Here is a 24,596-nt window from a genome sequence, read left to right as displayed (position 1 = left end):
TAATCACATCTTTCTGTATAGGTATTCCTCAATACTTTCATCTTTACTATCCTTAGGCAGATGTGACAGATTTGGTATGCTTGCAATAGTTTTTGTATTATCCAGAGTAGGTGAAACAGGAGCAGAGACTAACCCACTTTAAAAAACAAAAACAAAAACATAAATAGCAACAAATAACAAAAATACCACTTAGCAAAAAATCAACAGTGTGTGCTTTTACTCTAAGTTTTGTGCCAGAAGGCAGTAGCTTTCTAAAAATAAAATTCAGAGAGCATTTCAATACCTAATCTTTTGGAATGATCCTTTATAGTTAAATGGTACAATAGGAAAATTAAAGATAAGCTTTATTGCTTTTTGACATGTTGCTGACACTAGATGGACTATAAAAAAGTATGGTGAAGCCTGTAACTCATGCTCCAAAAAGGAGAGATGGGAATTTCCTGGTGTGATATTACATGTTATTAAAATAGGACAAGGGTCACTGTATAGAACTGTCTACAAACAGACACATCACTTGCACAAAGAAGTTGACAGTAAGTTCACTGTACTGCTTACCTCCTCTTATGCAAAGGCACAATGAGCCTTTGCTCTGAGGCCATGGTAGAAACAGCTCCAATGTCCCCAACTCATTCAACTCTGACCTTTTCTTATCAAGACAGCTCACAAATTACACATGAACTTCCTCTTACAAACAGTAAAATAAATTCAAAGATCCCTGCTTGATCTCAGCATAACCTACACATAAATCATACACATCAGAGAAAGCTGCATTTAAGCCAAGGATTACCTAGAAACAAAACACACAGCCACAGCATAAGCTAAAAGTTTCTGTGTGTTATGTTGCCACTCAAATCTACTGAGTCACAACAGGTATTTTTGCACATTAAATGGAAACACAAAACAAGAACAATTTTGTTTCTTCATTTCATATTCTGCCTGACCTCAAAAACACAAGTTGCTTCCCCCACGACCCTCCCTGCCCAGTCCTTAGAGTAGTGACCAGTCCCGAAAACAAAATATTGCCAGTTAAAAATCACACTGTAGGAACAGAGGAGGGTAGGAAACAATGGAAGGGTTAGAGGCACAGACAGGTCTCCTGAAATAACACCTCCTGCCTTATTTGGGGCAAAAATTTACTTTATCTCATCTGCTCTTCTCCAGCTTCTGCTGCACTTCCTGCCTGAGGAGAGGGGCCAACTTGTGAGAAGCAGCACAGACAGCGCACTGTCTGCACCAAGGAAGTGTTCTTACAGCAACTCCACCTGTATCTTTTACAGTTCTGGAAGACAAAAATACTCGCATTCTTAGCAGATTAGAGGAGTTGAGGCTGTTGACTGATGAAATGGAAACAAAGAAGGTTTTAGGTTAGAGGAAAAAAAAAGTATGACTGCTGAAAAAATAAGAGAGTGGTCACTACTTAATCATACATACACATCAACCAATAAATTTTAAATCATTTGAGGGGGGAGGAGAGGGGACACAACTAAAAATCCAAATCTCAATTTTACTCTGCTTGGCTGAATACCAAAGAAAGAGGAAAGGGAAATTCTCCTCACTTGACAAAACTTTGACAATTCTTACACTCTTTAAATGTCACCTTCCCAGTTGGCACAGAACAGTAACAGGCAATACCACAGGATTAGTTCACCTTTTATTAAGCCACTCACACCACTAAGACTTTTTTGTGTGTGGTAACAGAGGTGTATTACTCTTCCTTTCATCAGTCCACAGCCCACCAACCTGTCCAACATTATTGCAAGACTGCGTGTGTTGGCAAGAGGCTGAAATACAAGGTTTTGCCGAGTTCTCCACTGCTGGAGTATGAAATACTCCAAGCACAACTCTCAAGGAAACCCCTTCCCAAGATGCACACAACCCTGTCGACCACATGCAACACTTCTCTCCCTCTGGTGTTCTGACAGGCCGAAGAGCGCTGACGGTTGCTGCAGACAGAGGACACACACCCTCCGTCAGCTCCTCCCTGTCCCCAGCCAGAGGTACAGGCTGGGCACACACCACCACTCCCCTACAGTAGGACTGAGCTGTATGGAGCAGAGTGGAGCACAAGATTAGCATCATAAGTATCAGGACTGCATTGCTAACTAATTACTTTGCTGTCCTAGACTCCTAATTGCAATACTGCAACAACACTATCACAGACTAATGCTAGCTTCTGCATTTAGACAGCAGGAGAAATCAACAAAACAGTTTGTCTAAGTGTATTTAAGCAAAGCAAGCTTTTCTCTAGCAGTCCTATTTTTAGTGATATGATTTGATACAGGGATATTAAACTTCAGTCTGCAATAGTTACTTGCCCAAAGAGGTTCAAATCTAGAAGATGGTTGCTTTAAAACTAGTTTTGGAGGTAAGCAGGAGGTCATCAGAAACTCACCACCAGAGATATGCTCCATCTCCCTCCCATTACATCCACTGCACTATTTAGCGGTTTCTGGTTTACTTGTATATTAAATGACAAATTATAGTGTAGGGAAAAAAAGGTACTTGCCAACAAAAGATCAAGCACTCTCGAGTTTGCTTTTTTTGAATGCATCTTCCAACAAATGCAGGAAAATATTTAGAAGTGTTGTTCAAAGGTGCCTTTCAAATCACACTAATACGCAGATTCCGAGTGTCCTAACTGAACAGCTCCTAAAACAAGAGCAATAAATTTATACAAAAAACCTTAAAAAAAAAGAAAAATGCTTAAAAGAATTATATAAAGGCCCTTCTTAAAGCATATAAAAATAACATTGCTAGACTATCTGAACATTCTTCATAAAAAGACACTCAGTTTTCCTTTTCATAAGAAACACTACAGAGTTCAAGAGAACATAGATATTTATCATACTCTGCCCTTTAAAAATCAAAGACAACCAATTATACCCAAGTTCTCTCTCATACTTGCATCTTAAGAATAAAAAGATTAGGGAAAGGAGAGTAACCTTTACAATTTCTCTTCCCGTTCCTTCCTTTATTTTGCTTGTCCGGTTATACACTATCTCTTTACATAACATCAAGTACATCTGCAAACAGAAACACCTATGTTTATCAAAAAGCACAGATTAGAGCTGCCGATATAGACACAGATAATGTAATTTCTGTAACAAATCCTCTAGGATCCTAGCACAAAAACACAGATTTATGTAGGGGTGGGGAGGAGAAGGACAGGCCTAGTTCATGACTTTTCCTCAGCTCTTCCAGCTTTATTCAATAAAATATACCAACAATTATGCAACAGCAGCAAAGCCCAAAAGGAAAACCTAGCACTCACCATATTTTCTTCATTTGTTTTTGAGCTGTCTCCTACACTTTACATACAACTTACAGAAGAAATAGAAGTCCACCCTGAATCTACTTTGCAGGCTGAGTTTAAGTCCCTAATTACAAATGGTTTATGTCACTTCTCACCCAACAGATGACCCAAGCTTGGAAGGGGAAAAAGTAAATAAATTAAAAAACTGAAACACACCTGAAGCATAACACTACCTCCAATTAAAAGATAAGTAAACTTACTTAGCTGGTTATTCTCTCAATCAAGAAGAAAAACAAAAAACAACTCACCAATTGCTCTGCTACTCAAAAGAAAAGAAAAATCCTTAATCGTCTCAATGAACCCATATATACCCACTATCTTGTATTTACTTCTGCAAAGATGGAACATATTGAAGCCTATCTTTAACTTCATTTTTGGAATTGAAAACAGAAGAATTCTGGAGCATTGCCTCTTTCAGATGCACCACTGCAATTCTTAGACACCAACTCTATTTAATAAAGTAGTATTTCAGTTCTGAATTAGTTATGTTATGCTCTACAAGAAGAGGAGAACTAGCGACAGTCTTTTATAAACCTATCAATCTGGAAAGAGACACATAAATTACTCTATGTATGTTGAAGCCAGAAAGATACCCTTTCCAGGTTTGTTCTGCATGTGGTGGTGAGCACTGATGAGGGTAAAGAAAGAACAGACAAAGAAGTAAGCTATTCTTGCTATTTTGCAGCTTTCAGTATAAACCATGTTAATCATATAAAATAAAACATATTTAAACTGAGACTTCGTACAAACATTTGCTTAAAATCCTCCCCAAAACAAAAGCCATGCTTTATAGTGAAAAGCAGAAAGAAGGGCCTCCTTACCCATACACCATCCCAGAAAACACTTCTGTGTAGCTGTTTATAAATGATACTTCAAACAAACATACTAAGACATTTCAAGACTATAAAACAAATGATTTCAAATTGTCAAGATACATCAGCAACACCAATCAACAGATGCTTCAGGAAGACTCTAGGAAATGCAGATCATGCTTAGACCACTTTCCAAGCAATAGGCAAAAGAAACCACACAGTTCTGCAGTCAGCAGTAAAACTAACCCAAGGCAACTGCTTTTGAAAATTGACAACCATATCATCATGGGACAATGGCTTGAATTTTAACTAGCACATTCAATATACACAGCGAATCCCCGGGGTCATATGCCATATGACTTCAACATTACCATTACACCCATAAACTTTCCCATTTCCAATTAATAATACACACGACACCTTGAAAGTCAATCGTTCCTTCTAGAAGGCCTTTATGCTTTACGGCATAAAGCTGACTTTTTAAAACATACCTGCCACTGCAAATACTATGTGGACTTCTTTTAATGAGCAAATACAAACATACGAAAAGATTTTTAAAACAGCGTATCTGGAAAAGCTTGAGCTGTACCAGGCAAGGCAATTTTGAAGCAGTGCAACGTTGCGACAGTTCTAGCCCGACAGACCAGAATCTAGCTTGCTGCTGCCACCATCTCCTTAAGAAGGACTGGAAGCTCACCTAGAGTATCCACAGAAACTTTGTGCATCTCGGAAAGGCACACGACAGGGTACCAAAAGGAACATTATCACAGAGGCTTCAGCTCTTGTAGCCTAACAAAAAGAGCACTCCATCTGGGTCAACACTGACTTTCTGACTAATCAGGAGTCTGACCAGACTCCAGAGCTGTGTGCTGCCATTCCTTTTTTTCCTTGTTTACATGGACAAGACCTGCAGATGCAGCCTGGGCAGAAGAGAGGGAAAGAATTTTAGGAAGGCTGTTCATATTTTACACTCAGTAGATTCATTTCCTCCCTTTCCAAAGTCTAAGCACGTACAAAGAATCGATGGCTGTTTTCTTGCACAAAGTGCAGTAGCCAGGATGAGAATCAGTACATTCGAAGACAAAACTGGAGCCTTCCTTTGTATTTCAGTTCAGTCCATCACCTCAATGAGCCTATAATTACTACCAAGCAAAAATAAGTTCAATAATAACTGCAAAGCAAACATGCAGAGGGGAAAAAACTACAGATTCTGTAATTAGCTCTGCTAATAGTAAACGAAGAGCCATACAATCAAGAAACACTGTGTATCACAATTTGTACGAAAGAGGTTCCCTCTGTTTCCCTCCATTCTGAAGCAGCAGCAAAGACAGTCACTGTTGCAAGGAACAGAAGACCTACTCTTCTAACATGAGCCTCACATCAAACTTCTTAGCCTTGCGTCCTGATAGTTTTAAGGGGAGACGATTTAGAGATGCATAAAGAAAAGTTTAGCTCTATCAGCTACATGCACAATACAAATCAACTCTCTTTTGAAAAGATGTACCTTTGTCATGTAACACTAAAATAAAGTGATCGAGATACTTAGGAAAAATCATATTTCTGATTATATTAAGACAAAATATTGATTGAGAAACTCTTAACACACCATAAGTTTGTACCTATGATTTAAAAACACGTTTCAGTACACTCAGCATCTCAATTCAGAACTACAATGCATCTGTGTAAGAAACCCAAAAAGAAAACATCCCCCACATCCACTGTATTTAGATATTCCCCTGCATGTCCCCATACAAAACCATCTGTGTTTCAACACTTATTTACATCTTTGTATCTGTATATTTTAAATTAATAAGACATTCTTACCTGTATATCCTGCCCACCAGCCCCAGGAAGCCACCATAGCTAAAAGCCACTTAAATAATACTCCTTCGATATACCAGAAGCTTTTACTATCCAACACTCGGAGAGGCTGCAGCATAATTAAATACAAGACGTAGGACGGAATAGCAACCAGGTTATTGGCGACCATAAAAGCGAACCTGAGGAGTGCTTTCAGACAGGTATAGCCCACCCGCTGGGCCTGCTCTAGAGTCACGGCCATTCTCTTCACAGCGGAGGGCGCGGGACCGTCCTACGGGGAGAGGAAAAACAAGGCACAGGTAGCGCTTTCCGAGCGGGGCGAGGCGAGGGTGCCTGCCCGCCCGCCGGCCCCAGAGCCGGCCCGCTCCCACAAGCCGCCCGCGCCTGCCTCCGCCGTTAGCCACCGGGGAAGGAAGCTACCCCCGCTCCAGGGGAGCACGAAGGCAGAGGCGCGACCCTCCCGCGGGCGCCGCGGCGGGGGCCGCCTCCCCTCCCCTCTCCTCAGCGGGCGCCGGGGGACCCCAGCCCACAGCTCCCCTGACGGGGGAACACGCGCGCTCCCAGCCGGCCTCCATCTTCCCCCCAAAAAAGGTCGCGAGCGCTAACGCGGCTGCCGGCGGCCTCCCCCCCCCGCCCCGGAGCGGCTGACAGGAGCCGGGCCCCGCGGGCGGCGTTGAGGAGAGCGGGCGGCGGCGGGCCCGGCCGCGGGACTCACCTCCGGCAGGGCGGCGGAGCGGCGGCGGAAGCGGCGGCGGGGCTGGGGGAGCTGGGCCCGGCGGTGGCGGCAGTCCCGGCTGGCGGCGGCGGCGGCTGGCGGCGGCTCATGGACCCGGAGGTGGCTGGCCCGGCCGCGGCAGCTCTACTCCCCCTGCGGCTCCCTGCGGAGAGAGGGGGGCGGCGTGAGCGCGGGGGCCGGCGGGCGGGGAGGCGGGAGCGCCGGGCCGGGCGGGCAGGCGCAGACCGCGGGTTCACCTCAGTTCTCCCACGCCGGCGGCCGGGCCGGGCCGGGCCGGGCCTGGCACCCCTTCCCTTTCCCTCCCCTCTCTGCCGGCTCGGCTCGGCGCTCCGCGGGCGGGACCGCGCCGAGCCGCGGTCCCGCAAGGACAGGCGGGTGCCGCGGGCGGGGGGAGGACCCTGCACCTGTTGGGGGTGGGGGCCCGGCCCGGCCCGCACAGGGTCCGTACCTCGGCACCGCCGCCTCCGTCCCCGCTGCGGGCAGCGCCGGCCGCCCGGGGTTCATGCCGGCCGCTGGGGCCGCGCTCCCCGCCCCCGCCGGCTGCGTGTCCGCCGTGACCGCCCGCTCGCAGCCGAGGAGCGGGGCTGGCGCTGCAGCGAGCGCCGCCCCCCGCCGGAGAGCGCGGGCGGCTGCGCCCCCCGCCCCCCTCAGAGACACACACACACACTCACGCTTGGCAGCAGCGGCTGGCGGCTCCTCTCGCCCCCGGCAGCGCCTCCCGACCCTACCCCCGCTCCGCGGAGAGGGCAGAAGCAGGGGCCTCCGCTGCCGGGACGGAGCCCGGGACGGGCCGGGAGCCCGCCCCACCGCCTTGGCAACCGACTGCTTCAGTCCTCCTTCGCAGCTGTTTGGGTTAAAGTTGGGTAACGGGGGAAGGTGGCAGAGGGGACACGGGCACACGTCCCCTCAGCACGACCAGAACGACCCTTCTGGCCCGGACAGCAACAACACGTTTTGTTTCGTCGCTGCAGTCCTGAGTCCCTTTCACCTGCTTTTTATAGACCAACATTTCCAGCCTTTTCCTTCTCTCTCATCCTTCCCCTGCAGCCACAACCACCGTCTTCCACTTCAGAAACCCCCCTGTGGGGGTCTGCCATCTACAGTGCCACTTGACCCCAGCCACAAGCAGCCGAGGGGGGAGACTTCACAGCCCCCTCTAGACAACCTGCAGGCACCCCCACAAAACTGCTCCAGGGCGAGGAATTTCTGCCTTCTGCGTAACTGCATCATCCCTTGTGGCAATACAGGACTGTTGCCTCTCGTTCGTTCACTGTGGCTGTCAGACACAAGTCTGCTCCTGTCGAGGACTTGGAAGAGCACTGCCAGACCTCCTTCAGCCCTCTCCAGACTGACCGGGCCTAGTTTCCACAGCTTAGTTTAACTATTATAACACCTGCTCTAAGCAGGATGGCTTCTGCAAGTGATTTTAACGCTAGGTTCTTAAGGAAGAGAAGCAGATTTAAAGATCAACTACACTTTAGAAGGAGACATGCTAGAAGATCTTTTATGCTGAGGGGAAAAAAAGGGGGGGGGGAATTTTCAAATTGTAATACTTAGAATGAAAACCTATCGCTTTCACATACAAACCATGCCACGCGTAAAGCTAGTCCACTGTTTCCTAGACAATGAGTCTTCAGAGATGACTGTACCATCAACAAAATTAAATCCCAATCTCCATTGCAGGAAGAAAACAAAGTTGTTATTGCAGATAAATTTCATTTGAGAATTTAAAAACATAAACTGCCATCATGTTCTATTTGAGCAAAACAAAACTGCTGACCTTCTTCACAAAAAGGATGTCTTACATAAGTGTTTCCAAGTCTGCGTGTTTTTCTATGTTATTTTTATTACTAGGTTAAATCTGACAGTTGCACTCAGTAATCATTATGGAGTCAGCTTGAGCTGTTCTGAAGTGGTACCAGCTTCAGTAAGACTTGGGTTGTTTTTGTTTTTGGTTTTTTTTGGTGGTGGTTTTTTTTTTTAACCTCATGCAAACAACTCTGGGAATACACTTGAACTTATTCTCAGCAAAATTTTGCTCCAAAATCCTCAGGTAGGAAAAGGATAATTTTTAGGCCATAATTAAAGTTACATTTTAATTTTTACATCCCAACAGCAAAATGAAGCCTTGTTTATATATTATTCCAAGATAAAAACATGAATTATAATTAATTTTTATACAATTTGGTATCTCATAATAATTTTATTTGCACTGTACAATTTGGAATAATATTCTCAAATCTGATGCATCAAAATGAGGGACTGCAGAAATTATGTTAGACAACTAATGAATTAGGCAATTTATATTGCAAAAAGGAATTGTACATGGGGAAGCAGGCATACAAAGCATTCTTTGTCAGAGTGACTGCCTTAAAGCTTAGGAAGCTGTGGTTTAGCATTTTGCTGAATGAGCTAGTAGCAAAGACCCGCCCTTGTTCCTCATTTCCTGGTCTTCACATGGACAACCCAAGTCCTAGGAAGCATCCACAACGAAATACCCTTTACAGATCTTGAAACACCTGCTGTCATGTAGTCTGACAGGAAGAATCCTGTCTAATATAAACTAACACATACGTGTATATATGTGCCATTACTGCACACAAAAAGAAAGAAACAACTAAGCAGTAGAAATTTTTTTCATTTGGTCAATAACTGTTAATGCTGAAGCTCAGAAGTTTTGCAACTGGTTTTTGGTTCTGATTTTTTTTTTTTTTTAATTCTGACTTCTGAAAACAATTCCTCAATCTCTGAGCTTCATAAGCTTTCATTATATATTGTCATTTTACTATCACAAATGCAAAAAAGACAAAAGATTAATATAAGCAACTCTCAATTTGTGGCCTTTTTAACCATTTCTCTGAAGTTTACGTACTTTTTGAGTGAATAGCCCCCTGTGACTACGTCTTTTCAGCCTTGTGGAAATACTGACAGGGATGTCACTACTGATCGTTGTAAAAATACATTTTAATGTCCTTATTAATTGGTAGATACAGATACTAACGTTGGTAATATTAGGTGATCAACTGATGTCAAGGATTGCTGGAGCAGATAATTAAATATTGGAGTTGTCTCCCACCCACCTCCAAAAAAACCTACAGACCAAAACCACAGAAAAAGGTTAGACTTATTCCTGCCTATAAGAAGGAAAAACATTTTATTACTGAGGTGGGGAGGTTACACAGTAATGAACAAACACATTGTTACATTCAGTTACTTTAAAAAGTTATCCTAAATAGCATATAGGTTACTGCAAGGGAGCTGCACAGTCTGGAAGATTCTTAATTCACACAGGCTGGATTTGATCACTGCATCTGGCTGCAAGATTCAAGTCAGGTTTTAGCAAAACTCCTTGAGAGACTTTTGAAGCAGATAACGTTTTTTGTCTCTGGGTACACTTCAAGAAGAGATTAGCCACTGTCATTCTCATACGCTACAGTTCAATGGCACATATTTGCATTCCAACTTGCTGTAACATTAGAGCTGCCTGCAAGCATAGCTGTGAGGAGGGAATGCACTGCAGACATTCAAGTAGTCCACGAGTCACAGAGGCACGGATAACCATAATGAAATCCAGGTTCAAAGCTGTAAACACCAAACCAACTAAAAGATTTGTTTCTGAAGTTCAGAAACAGCAAGTTTTGGAATGCTTTTGAACCTCTGTCTGGGTCAAAAATGGGGAAACAAAAAGCTGCTCATTTGTCCCAACCAGATTCCACAGTTCTCCCTGCTTGCTTTCCTTGTAGCAAACTGAAGTCACAGATGCCATATGGTTGTAGAAAAACAGGTTAGGAGGATGCACTTGTGTGCTGATGACACTAAAACCAAAATGGCCTTTAAAAATCATAAAGGCCTGTCATACAGAGAACAAAGGCAAGAAAGTAGCCTGAGAAATCTCAGAAATTCTACTGAGCAGAAAACTACTGTTTCCAACCTCTTAGAGCAACTTGCTACTCAGGAAATTGTATAAAATTTTATTTAAAAAAAATAGTATGACAGAAAAGATGAAAGTAGACAAAACTGCCATGAGGAACTACAAAGATGGGAGCATGTGCAGAGCACAGGCTGTTGGAAGATGCATAACATGAAATAGGGCATATTCATAAATCCATAAAGTATCTGAAGTGAGTTAAGTAGTTAGCATTGAATTTGGAAAAATAACAGTTTAAAGAAACACCAAGAAGAACTTAACAACTATGTTTTCTATAGACTGCCATAAAGAAAGAAGGGAAAAGAACTGGTAAGAAAAAAAAACCCCAAACAACAAAAACAAAAGCGAGGAAGTTGTGGGCAGTTAAAAAAAAAAAAAAGGTATAATTAAATTTTAACTTCTGATTCTGAGTTGCTTTACAGACACAGGGCTCAGTCCCCTACCGAGCTCCCTTCCCTTGCCCCCGCCCCTCAGATCCCACATGCAATATCCCTCAGCAAGATCAGCCAGCTGCAGACAAGTCAGCTTTGCCAGTTCCTACAGCTCTAGCATACAGATTTTTCATTTTTGCCCATTTTCTCTAATATTTTAAGCTCTTGGATGACAGCCTAAGTTTTTTCACATTAAAAAATTATAGGCCTCAGAGAAAACATGTCATAAGTGTGACCAAAAATTTCAGGCTCATGATAAATGCACGCTCCCCCCCCCCCCCCCCCACTAGCTTGAGTTGACATCAGACCTCAGACAGTGTTAGTTCTAGCAAGACTACAGGATGCCAAGTTAATGCCTTGAGTTATTTTAGGGTAATTTTTTTCCTGGGAGAAGCTGGCAAAGAAGATTTCCCGGTTTTAAACAAACAATTTCTATAAACACAAAAGCAAAGAAACCAAAGAAACCAAAAAGTTATTGCTAAGGTAAAAGAGACTAAACAATCAGAAGGTATTTCTTTTGAGTAAATAAAAACAGCATTGAAGTAGCAGTGTCATGTTGTTTGACTCCAAATTTCTTCTGTTTTTTTTTAATCAGGAATCATTAAATATTATGCAAGTTGGATTGTTACATAGTTGTTTGAGTTAACACTTCATTCCAAAATTTTTGTAAGCCTAAATGAGACCAAGTAAACATTTTATAACCAGGTATTATTGCACTTGTAATTTTGCTCTAGGGAGTTTTATATAGTTAGACACTGACAGAAGAACAAACTCTGACTCCAGTGAGGAAGCATCCCCTCACCTTCCACTCCAGTGCAATGCTTGAAATTCTGTCCACCAAAGTAAAAATCAAAATTCAACACACAGCTTCTGGGGAGAACAAGCTGAGCCATAGCCAAGGAGGCTACATGACATGGAAGACACAGGTACACTAAATCAAGTACAAGTACACATTATCAAGCGTGCTACTGGGGAAGAGAGAAGACTACTCGCATCTAATGCTGGGTCTGCCTACAGTCCCATCACTCTGCCTAGTTAAGTCCTGCAGCAAAATGGATCTTTATACAGCAAGAAACCTCAAGAACATGTGTACTGCACTCTCCCTGCTCTGTAGTTTAGATTGAGCTCACTGTTGGATTACTGCTGCTCAATTTAATTGGCCAACATAGTTGGGTGCTTTCTACAGCAATGTATTTTTGTCCTGTTTGATAGCTAATTCTTATTTATCATGTGTTTTCCAATGGTTTCCTGAGGCCAAGGCAGTGTCAAAATAGATTTGCTGGGTATGCACACATATAAAGTGACAATTCATAAACTTTTTCAGGTGGAGGTTATATTCTAAAATTTAGAAGTACTCTGTTATTTATGATTCGTCAAGGATTTGTTTTTAACTATTTTTTAGATACATAGTATGTATTTTATGTAGCATAAAAGCCATGTGATAACCAGTATCTGTACTACTTTCACCACAAAGAATCTAAAGAGACTCTAAACATAAGCTACAGAGGCAGACCAAGCCATATGATGCCTCAGTCGAGGCCATCCTGATGTCCCAAAAGAACTTGGGTAGATTCATGTCTGAATGTACTTACTCTTTCTACGGCATAGCAAGACCAAGTCAAGGAAGCGTGGAGCTGGCTAAGAATAGGACACTCAATCTTTTTTAGTAACCTTCACCATTTGTATGAAAGGTGAAAAAACAGAATACATCACATTTGAACAATTTGCCAAGACTAGTAGAAGGTGAGGTAGATATAACCATCTCTCCCTTTCTTCTACATGCTATATGCAAATTTCCTAATTTTCCACCTAGGCAGAGCTTGTTAGCCTTTACAACAAGGCCGCTCTTGGATTTTCCATCTCAATCTGTTTTACATTAAATGTATACATCATCTTTATAATTTTTTTGGTTGCTTTTGGTCTAGCATATCAGGAATATAAGGCCTCTTGTTGCAGCTACATGTTCTGTAACTCATACGCAGATCCAGTAGGATTACTTGTATTTCACAGTTGTCCAAATCAATACCACCTTCAAAAATGGAGAGGTTAGCTCTCAAAAAAAAAAAATTATGTTTTAAACAGCTAAACCCATCAAAAGATATTTCAATGTCCTTAAAGATGCAGAAGTTAACTTGAGGGACAATGCCTTGAGTCTCAGATTTGTAACTTTTTGTTTGTTTCAACAAAATACACATTTTGATGTGACTCTCAACATTGCAGTAACCCAATATATACATGTCCCAACAGGAAAAAAAATGTTCCTGCTATTACAATGCCATTTCATACCATACTAAACTTTCCCATACCAACACCCGTAACTGTGAGCTGAATAATTCAGAAGTTTTGAGGTGTTTAATTTCTCATTAAAACTAAACTGATTACTCTGACAGAGACCACTTACTAAAGATAGATAACAGATACACAACAATGCAACCAGATGGTCAGCGAGCAGCACTTTCATTTGTTACTGCATGTAACGTGTTTCTGCCATACTGTGTGTGTCAATCAATGGGCTGCTTAAGTAGAGCACAACAAAGCTGGGTTCTCATCTCAGTTACATGGGTGTTTTTCACCCATTGACACTACTATCATAAAAGGTGAGTTTGAGCTGCAGGTTTGCTTTTGGTTTGTCTGGGGCTTATTTGTTTTTTTTTGAAAGAAAAGAGCTCTAGAGTTACTCTAACTACTCATTGAATCTTTAACCTCTGTGTTAGCTTAGTTATGAAATTTTTTATCCATAACATTGATTTAGTTCAATCATATCTACAGAATCATGTTACTTCAGGCAAAGATGATATGCTGATTTTATATAAGCTTGCACTTTGCAAGATTTTTATAAGCCCATAAAGTTTGCATATGGAAGCACGGTACAAACACAAAGATGAAGCCAACCCATCTTTAGGCAGATGGTACTCGTAACATTTTCTAGCTATCACACTGTTTTGCAATTAGCCATTTTAAAGAAAGAATGTAGCAAAAATGGGGACTTGACTGTACTGAATAAATCTCTAATATTTTTCTCCATCTGTACTGGCAAATTAAGCACTACACTGCATGGTCCCAATCATAAAGATCACATGCTGTGAGGTCAATCATCAGATGAAGCTCCTATTTTCTTCAAACTCGTTCAAGTTCATTTCAATATTTACCAGACTGACTGACTTGGGTTTTGGTAAATTCTTATCAACATCAAGTCAATGTTTGTAGATCAAACTACAAATACAAGACAACTAAATAAATACTTATTGCTGTTAAGATGATTCTTACACTTATATCCTTAGTGAATACCTTGTTATAAAATTCACACTATTTTACCCTTCTCATGTTTGTTGGATTCTGTATCATTACAAGCTAAAATTAATATTGATGTTTCAGAAAAGTGGTGTTTTCTCTAGTTGAAAAAAGAAAGTAAAGAGTCCAATGTAACAACAGCCACCTTTATGAGGGAGTCTATTTGTCCGTGTGCTGAATTCCAGTGACTCCAAACAGCACTGTGCAAAGTGCAAAGATTCATCCCATTTCAGCTGACTGAAGAACTGGGGACAAACTAATCAGGTCTGATCCAAGGTCCACTGAGCATTTCTGGGAAGTAGGTATTGTAAAATAAATACCATCACTGAAATTTGATTGGAACCAAGGTCTAATTAAAAAAACCCCAAACCCCCCAAAACCCCACACTTCATCCTCCCTCCCCCAATTTAGCACAGCATGCAGCCTCCTTGTCTTATGATGCCGTATGCAGCTTTGCAACTCTTTTACTTAGGTTCCTCAAGACTATGTTTAATGTGGTTACTGAAAGACAGTAATGATGAGTATGTCCATGCTGCAGGCTAGTTACGCAGTTTTTGCACAAGTAGACTGAAGAAATAGCGCAGCATTGGGAAATCCAAAAGGAGAAGCCATGTCATAATTTGCATTTAAGCTACATTCACCAACATCCTCTGCAGTCTCACTACCTGCTTGTTTCATGGCTGAAAACAATACTGCCATCTCTGCTGAATGTACTAGAATACTGTTGTCTGTTGTTAACAGCAATTAATTATTTCCTTGGGAAAAGTTCAGTTAAAGCTATGGTTGACATTGGTTAATCGGTAATCATTAAGTTAGATAATACTATTAGACATTAAAAGGTAGCCTGCTTTTTTTTTTTTTCCCCTCCAGAGTTAAAGATGTAGGAGGAGGTTGAATTCCTTATACATCTTAGCTGTAGTTTCACATTAAGTTTATGATCCTAAGCCAGGGACAGTCCCAACGTGCATTGGAGGAAGAGGAAGGGAGGAGGCTACATTACAGCTGCCATGTCATACGACTGGCATCAACAAGGCCCCTTCCCATCCTCCCCACAGCAAATCCAAGCTAGGCCACTTTATCCCGATTTATACTAGCCAGCAGCAAAGACTTAAGCAACAGTCATCATCAGTTGAAGAGGGATGATGATGAGAGAGATGAAATTAACGCTAGAGAGGTGAAATTTATGCTTTTATGTACTTCTTACCACAAACATACAAGACCAGTTTCCTTAAGTCTGTGTCACAGCACAGACATGTTTATAAGGGACAAATACTCCATATTTTCATGCCACAGAGTCAAGTGCTGCCCAAAAGCTCTGCAGGTTGGCAGGTGCAGTAAGTGCTGGAAATTGTTCTTCCTAAAATACCACAATTGTTTATCATTAGTGCTATTGATGCATTTCAACTTAATAAAATGTTATAAAAGCCATTACACCATTGTTAACTGCGGCTAAGAAAAGCAATCCTAGTGGCACGGATGAATCCTGCCAGACCACGAGGGATTATACAGCTTGATTTGCTCAGCCTAAGTCTCATAACAAAAGGCAGAGGGAAACAAAACTAAGGTTTCAAAATGATCAAGACATAACTGTAATGCTACTTTTGCTTATATTTACTGATCTACTATGCCTTTAGGAAAAAAATGATTAAAGAACATAAAAACACAACAGAAACTCCCTTTACTACACAGAAGTGATGCAAGGGGAAAAGAAAAAAAACCCATTCAAAGATCTGCTAAACTATTATCCCTTTCCCCTCCTTGTATACAAATAGTCTGCCCTCAATAGTCCGTTTCACTGAGCTCCTTTGGACACACATACACCCTTGTTGATCCCACTTGGCCCAGGCTGTGGCTGATCCAACCTACCAGTGTTTCATGCCTAGTGCCTCACACTGTCTCAAATATAACAGTTTCTTTCACTGAAGTCCCAGCTTTCACCTCTTACTGCTCTACAGCCCCAAGGGTTTGAATGCAAGCTGGCGCCAAAAGAGCCCAGAGCAGGAGGAGGCAGAAGAGCACAACCTGGTCTGACAGCATATGAGTAGGACATAGCTCCTGCAGCACACTTACCCCAGGACACTCACCATGATGTTCAGGTGGGGATGCATCCCCAGCTTTGAGGGTTAAAAAATGGTAGTTAAATGAAGTTGTGAGGCTGATAAGTGAAGTCTGCTTATTGGTATAACTCAGGTCTTTTCACTTGCTTCCACTGATAATCATCAAGACTGACAGACAGCAGTGAAAGCCACTATAATTAGATTGGGGAGCAGGCAGAAGAAGAGGAAAAGAGGAAACAGGCTGATGTGTTGAGGTTCTGAAAAATTATCAAACAAGAAGTGCCTTGTGTTAATGCTGAGTGGTAAAACAATACATCACAGCAAATTCAGTATCATAGAACCATAACTGCTTATCACACTAAGCTGTGAGAACTTTGTGCTGACTTAATTGAGGTCAAGATTTAATTGCATGTCTTTTAGATAACATTTCTAAATGGCAGCATCTGTCTCAAGAGAAGACATTAATTCAATCCTCTTAGGCCAAAAAATTACAGAGAAGCAGAAAGTTCCAGTCAGAGCAAGAATATAAAAAGAGTAAAAAGTTACCTTGTCATAAAATGCATCTTGATTGGCAAACTGTCAGTAAGGATCAAACCAGTAATATAGTGGAGAAATAGCATCCTCTTTTCCATTGTTAATACTCAGTGATGACTGGAGTTAGACCCTTATTAAAGCAAAGCTACTAAAGATAAACACAAAAATAAAATCCAGCAGTTGAAGAACAAATTGTATTGGATTTGTTACAGCTTGTTGGTAAGGATTGTCAAGCTTGAGTGGTGAAGAAACAGGACATACTAGGGGGCAGTACTTTAATTCCAGACTATCTTGGTTCCTGAGATTACCAGCTGACAGCTTAGTAGGGAGCAACCCCTAGCTAGAGCAATGTCTTGGACATGGGAATCTGCAGGAGGATCTACCATGCCCAGGTATAAACCAGTTTTTTTTCCTGAAGGCAGAGAGGAGCAGAAGCAGAGGCTCAACACCTTCTAGTCCTACATCAGCTATTGCTCTCTTACGCTGGGTTGGAGACCAGTAATTTGGAATATGCAAATTACATTGCACAATCCACTCCCTACAACATATACTCTTATTGTGGTAACTTCCATCTCCGAGTGGAGGTAATATAGTTGTTGTTACATACCTTAAATATTGATCATCTCTCCCCTAAGGACAGGGTACACATTACAAACAAACAAAGAAAAACCCCAATATAACAGGAGTTATTAGATAAGGCCACAAAACCATTCCCTGGGCTTCACTCTCATAGATGGCAGAGGCAGTATCTATGGCTGCAAGCAAGCCTAAGTTATGCGAGTCCCCATCTATAGCAGAAAGGCTCACATTCCAGGTGAGGAAATGCACTTGGATCTCTGCTATTCATTATGCTGCCAACCACATTAACACTTGCTCCTGGCTACTAAATTTTCCCAGTGAGATGTACGCAAGGAAGAAAGCAGCCCTAACACAGCCTGGTCAGGCAGAGGGTGTTGCTCACTGTAAATCAGCAAGGGTGATCCCTACTGTTACCCCAACATACACACACTATTTCCTAGCTCCCTCTGCTCTTCCTTCTCTCCAACATAAATTCCCAAGTCTCACAACTTTTGCAAAGATAATTTAAGAGAATGACAAAAAGAATCACTAGGTATATTTGGAAGGACTGGGCGCAAACACTGTTGTACAGGATGACCTGTTAGAAGCTATGGGTTATGTCTTGAGGAGATGGATGAAAAGATGCAAGTTAGCAGCTGGATGAAGTCACAAAAGAGTAGAAATTCACTTGTGAATTTGAAGAATGAAGGCAATAGATTGTAGGGAAAAATGTTAATCAAGTGTTTATATAAGGTCGCTCAAATACGTTACATAATACACTGGAGAAGCCTAAACCACTGCAGGAAGTCAGGAAGATTTGCAAATCACTACTTGAACCAACACAGTCAGAGCAGTCATTCTTCACCAGTATTTACCAAAGGCCTTAGAAAACACCACTACTTGACTTCATAATCAAAACAAAAAGATAAAAAGTTGACTTGCAATCCTGTAGTCCAGAGATCAGCACCTGCCAAAACCTCACAGTCTTTAGTCACTATCTTTAAAACCAGAAGACAAATGAAATATCCTTACAAAATACAATGGATTAATATTCTGTTCTGATAGGAAAGTATTAAGTGTCACAGAAAAAAAAAATATTTGTTATTTTAGTTGAAAGCCTGTATTTTTCAAATACTACCACTGCTTTTCAGTAGAATCTCTACTTAATTAACCCTTTCTTTCTAGGTCTCTGTGCCCTTGTTCACAGAGCTCTCTTCCTCCTGTGAGCTATGTTGCTGGGATCCTACCAAGCCTGTAATAGCTGATCTGGTTCACAGTGAATTTCAGTTGAATCATTATAAAAATCCTGCAGGGTTTCTACAAAGGTCATCGCAATGTACACAGATGTACATTCATTTATATCTTTTCACCATGCAAGATAAACAATATGAATTACTGATTAAAAACAGTTCATGTGAACCCAGGTATTATATATACATCAGAGAAGACTTTTATATAATCTGATTGTACTAGTCAGTGACTTCATTATGCAGGGAAACATGAGCTGGAATACTCAGATTTTTCAGTCCAGTCTACAGTTTCACTTACAGAGACATTTGCATGCATTCAGTTCTAGGCTAAGCATACTCCTAACTACATCTGTTGACTGCAAACAGAGTTCAATAGAGTTGCCTACATAAATGCAAAAAAATAAAATTTGGAATTTGTGATACAATACCATTGGATTGGTCATTAAGAAAAAAATAATCAAAAAACGAGCACAGGAGCACGTAAATTCTAGCTATTGCTACCAGCTAGATTAAAAAGGATGCTTATGAACAAGATTCTAGTTCAAGCAATTCAGAAGTACTTAAAAAAAAAATCAACTTTCTCTTTGTCCCTTCAATGAAGCTATACTATCAAAGGATATTCTGGATCCTCTTCTCCAGTATGCCTCCCTAACACAGCTAATGCTTTTTGCAAGCCACATTATAAGTATTCTGTTGCAGGCGTGATGTTTGCTTTGTATTTATTGATTATTGCTTCAAAGACCTACAGCAGGGAATTTATACAGTAGTCCTATTTTTTATTCCTCATTCTAAATTGTTACATTAGACTTGATCATCAAGTATACTTAAATTAGTCTTTAATCAGTAAGTTTAATTACTTAACATATGCTATTTGAGTGTATTTATTATATGCACTGTTAACATCTCTTCCCCCCCAGAAACTCAACTACCTCAAGGTCCTTTTCAAATTCTTTTAGAATTAATCTTTAATCTTCGCTATTACAGAAGTACAAATTTGTCCAGTTTTTCTTTTATCTTCCACCCCCCTTCAGAGTAGCAGTTGCTTACACACACACACACAAAAATACTTTGAAGACTTAAATTCTTTAAGAAAAAGGTACAAAGCTTTCATGCATCTCCAACATACTTTAGCAAGTGGAATGCTCACTCAACTGTAGCTCCTTCTACTCCTAGGTAGTCTAGATGATTAAAGAAACAATTTAAATAATTACATCATTAATCACAAGTAGCATTCTTTGCAATGACTGCATTCTTTGCCATTGCCTGGATAACACAGGTAAATATTTCACTGTGTCAGGCTGTATGTCCTGCCAGGCTTGTAATTGAAGTGGCCTGAAAGTTTTAATATTTTAGAGTGGCACAAATGAGTCATGGTCTCGACTGCCTCTGCTGAGCATGAATTATGTACCTCATTTTAACAGAAGTCCAATACAGAACTATAGCAGAGATCCTGTGCCCTGTGTCAACCCTACTACAGCATTAACAGGATTTGTCCTACGTTGAAGGAAACTTGTGCCTACAGTCAGTTTTGCAATTTGATTCCTGTGAATGGCTTGTGAATCCATTTAGACTGTCAAGTAACCAAATCACTGGCAAACAAGTTATGTCTCAGGCAGCACAGCTGTAGATTTCTGCTCTCTTGCTGGACAAGGCTCTTTCCATCTGTCCTGTAATTTCAGCTGTCCATTTCTCATTACCAACACCACAACTAGTACTAAGAATGGGTACAAATGAATCGGTGCTCAAACAGCTAAACTGCTATGACTAACCCAGGCTCTGTATCTTCTTCAGAAAACTGGTCAGAGTCTTTCCTTGAAGGTAAAAGACAAAATGGGTTATGTTTTCATACCCAGTGATCTCAACATTTCAAAACTTTAATTTACTGAATATGTAACTTTATTAGTGGTAATCATTTCTATGAGCACAATCAGAGGGTGTTGAGTTTTCTTCTCTTCCAAAAGGTGGAAATGAGGAAATAAAACAGGTGATAAATACAGTGATACATTTTTAAATTGCTAACTCGCAATCAACTTTTGTCAACTTGCAAGTCTCACTCAAGTGCTTCCTACCTCCCACGCACTCTTCCTTTTCTACAGGTTTGAGTGGAAGACGCTTGCCTTGTAAAACTTCTATTAAGTTCCTAGTCTACTGTTCCTTTACTCCTTGAATGGCCAAATGTCGGGCACAGCCCAGCAAGACCAGGCATTTGAAGGCCAAATCAAAGCCCTGAATTGTCTAACAATACTGTTGGAAGGACAGATTTTACTGAACGTTTGGTTCTCGGTATTTTTTAATCTTTTTTTTTTTTTTATTATTATTTAAGCCACACTTCCTGGAGTTGAGTACTAAAAATAAAAATGAAGAATGATATTATGCAAAAAATGATTTATGGTTATCATGATTATGGAGAAGCAGCTGAAAGTAAAAGCTCAAGAGATTAAAAGTGGCATTTTTAAAACTCATTCAGATTGCATAGCAGAGTATTTGAGATGGCCAATGCCAACTTCTCCCTGGGCTGCCTTGGGACTGCTGGAAGCAGTCTAAGATTTACAGCAGGAAGAGGGCATCAAGCTTCCAGCAGCTTTTCATATCAAAGAATACTCTCATCTCTGCCAGCAGAAGATAAGTGGTCAGACATAGATGAGAACTCATGAATCAGAAAAACTACATTACATCATGGGTGAACAGTGGCTGACTTGGCCGTAGATTATTAGCCTGTAAATGCTGTTATTAGCCACGACAATAAGGGTAGTGCCCAGAAAGCAAAAAGCCCAAGAGAAGCAGAAAGTCACATTTCAGGTGGTTAGGCAGGCACCGCAGAGGGCTCTCCCATCTGTCTTGTCACAGCAAGAGCTCACTATGTTTATACTACAGAATGGGCTTCACTAAAAACAAATTTTAAGCTACCATATCCCTCTTGGTAAGCTGTTTTCTGGTGAGGTAGTGTTTACATATGTACATAAATATATTCAGTGAATCACCAACATTCCCATCTGTCATTTAGTACACTCATATCATTAAAGGACAGAGCTGAACACGAGTACCTGATCTGCCACACTTTTTTTGCTAAGAAAAGTTTCCATAAAAAAAAAAAAAGGAAGAAAGATTGATTCATCAGCATGGCATTTTAAAATAGTTTCTCAAACGCATTATTGCCATGCAAGTTCTGCACTCGTTTTGTTATCTTGCCAAGTTGAACTACTGTAGGTATTGCAACACAACAGTCATGGGTTGGGACCTCCTTTTTCCTATACAAAAAGAAAAAAATATCCATCCACAAAACAGCACAGTATTTTGTACTTCCATAGGACCAATGAATTTCTAAAACTCTGAAGAGCAAAGCATAAGGAATTAGGGTTTTGTTTTGCTGGTTTTGTTTTTTTTTGTTTAAATGGGAAAACCAACACACAATAACTAGGTGCTTTTCTTAGGGTCAGGCCAAAATATCAGGAAGACAACTAAACTTAAAGCCTTCAAGCTATCCATACGTTTCACTTATATTGCCCCACTCCCCCCCAAAATAAAAATCAGAGTATATTTTTGTTCTTAACCTAGTGTACACAAGCTAACAGAAATACAAATCTCTCCAGGGGATCCATCATGTGGGTTACACTACCCAGATGCACTCAGAATTAATCCTCTCAGAAATTCCTACCCAACTCACAAAGACTTTGTCCACACTATCATGCAAACAGGTGAAACAAGGAAAGGTTCTGCATCTCTCTCTCTCACAGGACACAGAAGACTATCAGGTAAATCTCTGCAAGAATGAAAATGCACATCAATTCTTCACTGGTGACATACAGACACAAAGGAAATAAACTATCAGAGTTTGTACATTGCAGACAGGATCAGTTCACACTGCTTATGAAAAAATGGGATGGCTTCACTATGAGTTACAACAATTAGCATAATTAACTAGAATAGCTTTTGTTCCTCCCTCATGAAATGAGGGAAAGAGACTTTCTGAAGAGGTCAGACAACATTTTTGTGAGTTATTACAACTCCTGGAATTTCCTATCTGTCTGGAGTGGGTGACTAGCTCTGAGAGGTCTCCATCCACGCAGCTTTTCACTTTACTCAGTGGACAATGATCTAGTTTGAACATTGTCATTTGCACAGACCAACTTCTGCAAATACATACCCACGAAACTAGTACCAGTGGATTTAAGATTAAGTGATAAAAGCCTGGCTTTAGCCAAAATTTCAAAGTTGTTCATGTAGGAATAACACCAGTATAACTAAAAAAAATGTGCAGTCAGAACCTTGACATCCACATACTTCTCGATTTTGTGAAACAAGGCAAGTCAGACAGCTGTCATCACTCACAACTGTTAGCTACTGCCCACATACATTGCTGGCAAATCAGGACATATTCAAGCACACCTCACCCACTCCAGAGCAAAGACTGACAACTCACTGCAGGCTTGGCCTCATCCACTGCTCCACAAGGGTATTTCTTCTCTTCTGCTGCCTCACTCATGGGTGGTGACTCACAGCAGATGGGAAGGCCAGACAGCTGGCTGGTAACTACTGCAGTGATCTCTGCCCTCTCAAACTGTCCATGCAGAAATGCCACAGTTCAGATCTATGTGAACAGATTGTTCCCTCCAGACTTGTGTAAAATACAGAAATATACCACAGATGCATAGTCAGTCACTCCAATAGTTGATTATTACTTGTAGGACACACAATACATCTTCCCCAGCACCTTCCTTGTATAGGCTCTGTTAATCAAGTTGCTCCACAGTCAGCCAAGACAAACCTGCCAATTCAGCTGAAAAAACAGCCTAGCGAAATGAAACTGTTTTAACTGGATAAACTCATGATCTGACACAAAGAGCAAAGACTGAGGCAGGAAAAAACAGCAGAGAGAGCCCCTTTCAGCAACACCACACACCTAGACTGTGTTAAATGAAACATGAAACTGTACCCTGAAGATTCACCCATCATCTTTGGCAGAGTCCACCCATCCACATACCATTCAGTTTACATCTATCACAGACAGTCTCTTCTAGTTCAGCCGCTACTCATTGTTTTTGCCCTGTAGTTAGAAGCTGTGTGTTAAGCATGGACAGCTATTAATTTCAAATTAACTGCATTCCTAAATTTAGTACTTCTAGTAAACAGAGAAGGGATCGTAAGATGGACTGCCAGCAAGTCACATACTTAAACTGTTGAGCAAAGGTATTTTGCCAACCCACACAAGTATTTATTTTATCTTCTTTGGAGCTTTGTAGTCACCACTGATACCCACAAAAAACTCCAAGCAATTGCTTTTATTAATCAGAGTTTTAAAAGACTTCTTGAAAACCCCATCAAACTCAAATTTGAGGGAATGTGAATATAAGATTCCCTATCCACTGGAAAAAAAAAAGGGGGGGGGGGGGGGGGGATGATTTTTAAGACTGTGAAGTGGCTACAGCCTAAGTTTTATTTCTACACACTAGAAGAACTGCAGTATCTCCTTGACTGCTCTACTGGGTCACTGGTTCAGTACTGACAAAAAGAAGAATCAGCTTTTTACTACAGTTAGGTGTCCAATAGACTAAAGAGTTTAAGACATTGCCACAGGCTCTTTCTAGCCCGAGAAATATTTTCCTCTCAAAATTCATTGAACACTCTTCTAACCTTGTCTAAGATCATTGGATCATGAGGCTGAGGCTAATTGGAAACTCCATTAACACACAGCCAAGCTGTCCTTAATTTCGATAGCATTCCTTTGAGGTGGGCAAGCAAAAGGTAGATAAAGTTTATCCTAAAAGCAAACGAGAACACCAAGAACGTACTTCTATTTCTCGGCACTATGCTGGCAATCAGGAGAGTAGAACATCTTTCCTAAAGCATGCAGAACAACTGGGATGA

The 24,596-nt window shown here is 41.1% G+C and overlaps 1 protein-coding gene and 1 long non-coding RNA gene across 5 annotated transcripts in view; both read right to left on the bottom strand.

The window, feature by feature from the left end:
* Positions 1-7,268, bottom strand: part of LPGAT1 (lysophosphatidylglycerol acyltransferase 1) — a 66,783-nt gene extending 59,515 nt beyond the window's left edge. Inside the window, exons 1-3 of one of the 4 annotated variants that reach the window (XM_069800190.1) lie at positions 7,131-7,268; positions 6,662-6,824; positions 5,950-6,217 (exon numbers count right to left, since the gene is read on the bottom strand). In XM_069800190.1, coding sequence (XP_069656291.1) covers positions 5,950-6,187 — 238 coding nt within the window. In that variant the 5' untranslated portion in view covers positions 6,188-6,217; positions 6,662-6,824; positions 7,131-7,268. Of the gene's footprint in view, positions 1-4,822; positions 4,866-5,949; positions 6,218-6,661; positions 6,825-6,918; positions 6,940-7,086 lie in introns of those variants that run through there. The other 3 variants (XM_069800191.1, XM_069800192.1, XM_069800193.1) reach the window with 3 other exon arrangements.
* LOC138688579 (uncharacterized) lies at positions 25-4,801 on the bottom strand. The gene is made up of 2 exons (XR_011327450.1): positions 2,943-4,801; positions 25-2,649 (listed from the first exon to the last, which is right to left on the bottom strand). It is a non-coding gene; the product is annotated as an uncharacterized lncRNA (long non-coding RNA).
* Positions 7,269-24,596: the final 17,328 nt, after the last annotated feature.

The sequence above is a fragment of the Haliaeetus albicilla genome, chromosome 13 (genome assembly GCF_947461875.1).
Source record: "Haliaeetus albicilla chromosome 13, bHalAlb1.1, whole genome shotgun sequence".
NCBI classification, from domain to species: domain Eukaryota; kingdom Metazoa; phylum Chordata; class Aves; order Accipitriformes; family Accipitridae; genus Haliaeetus; species Haliaeetus albicilla.
Note: the sequence above shows the minus strand (reverse complement) of the source record. Positions and strands in the feature narration are given on the sequence as shown.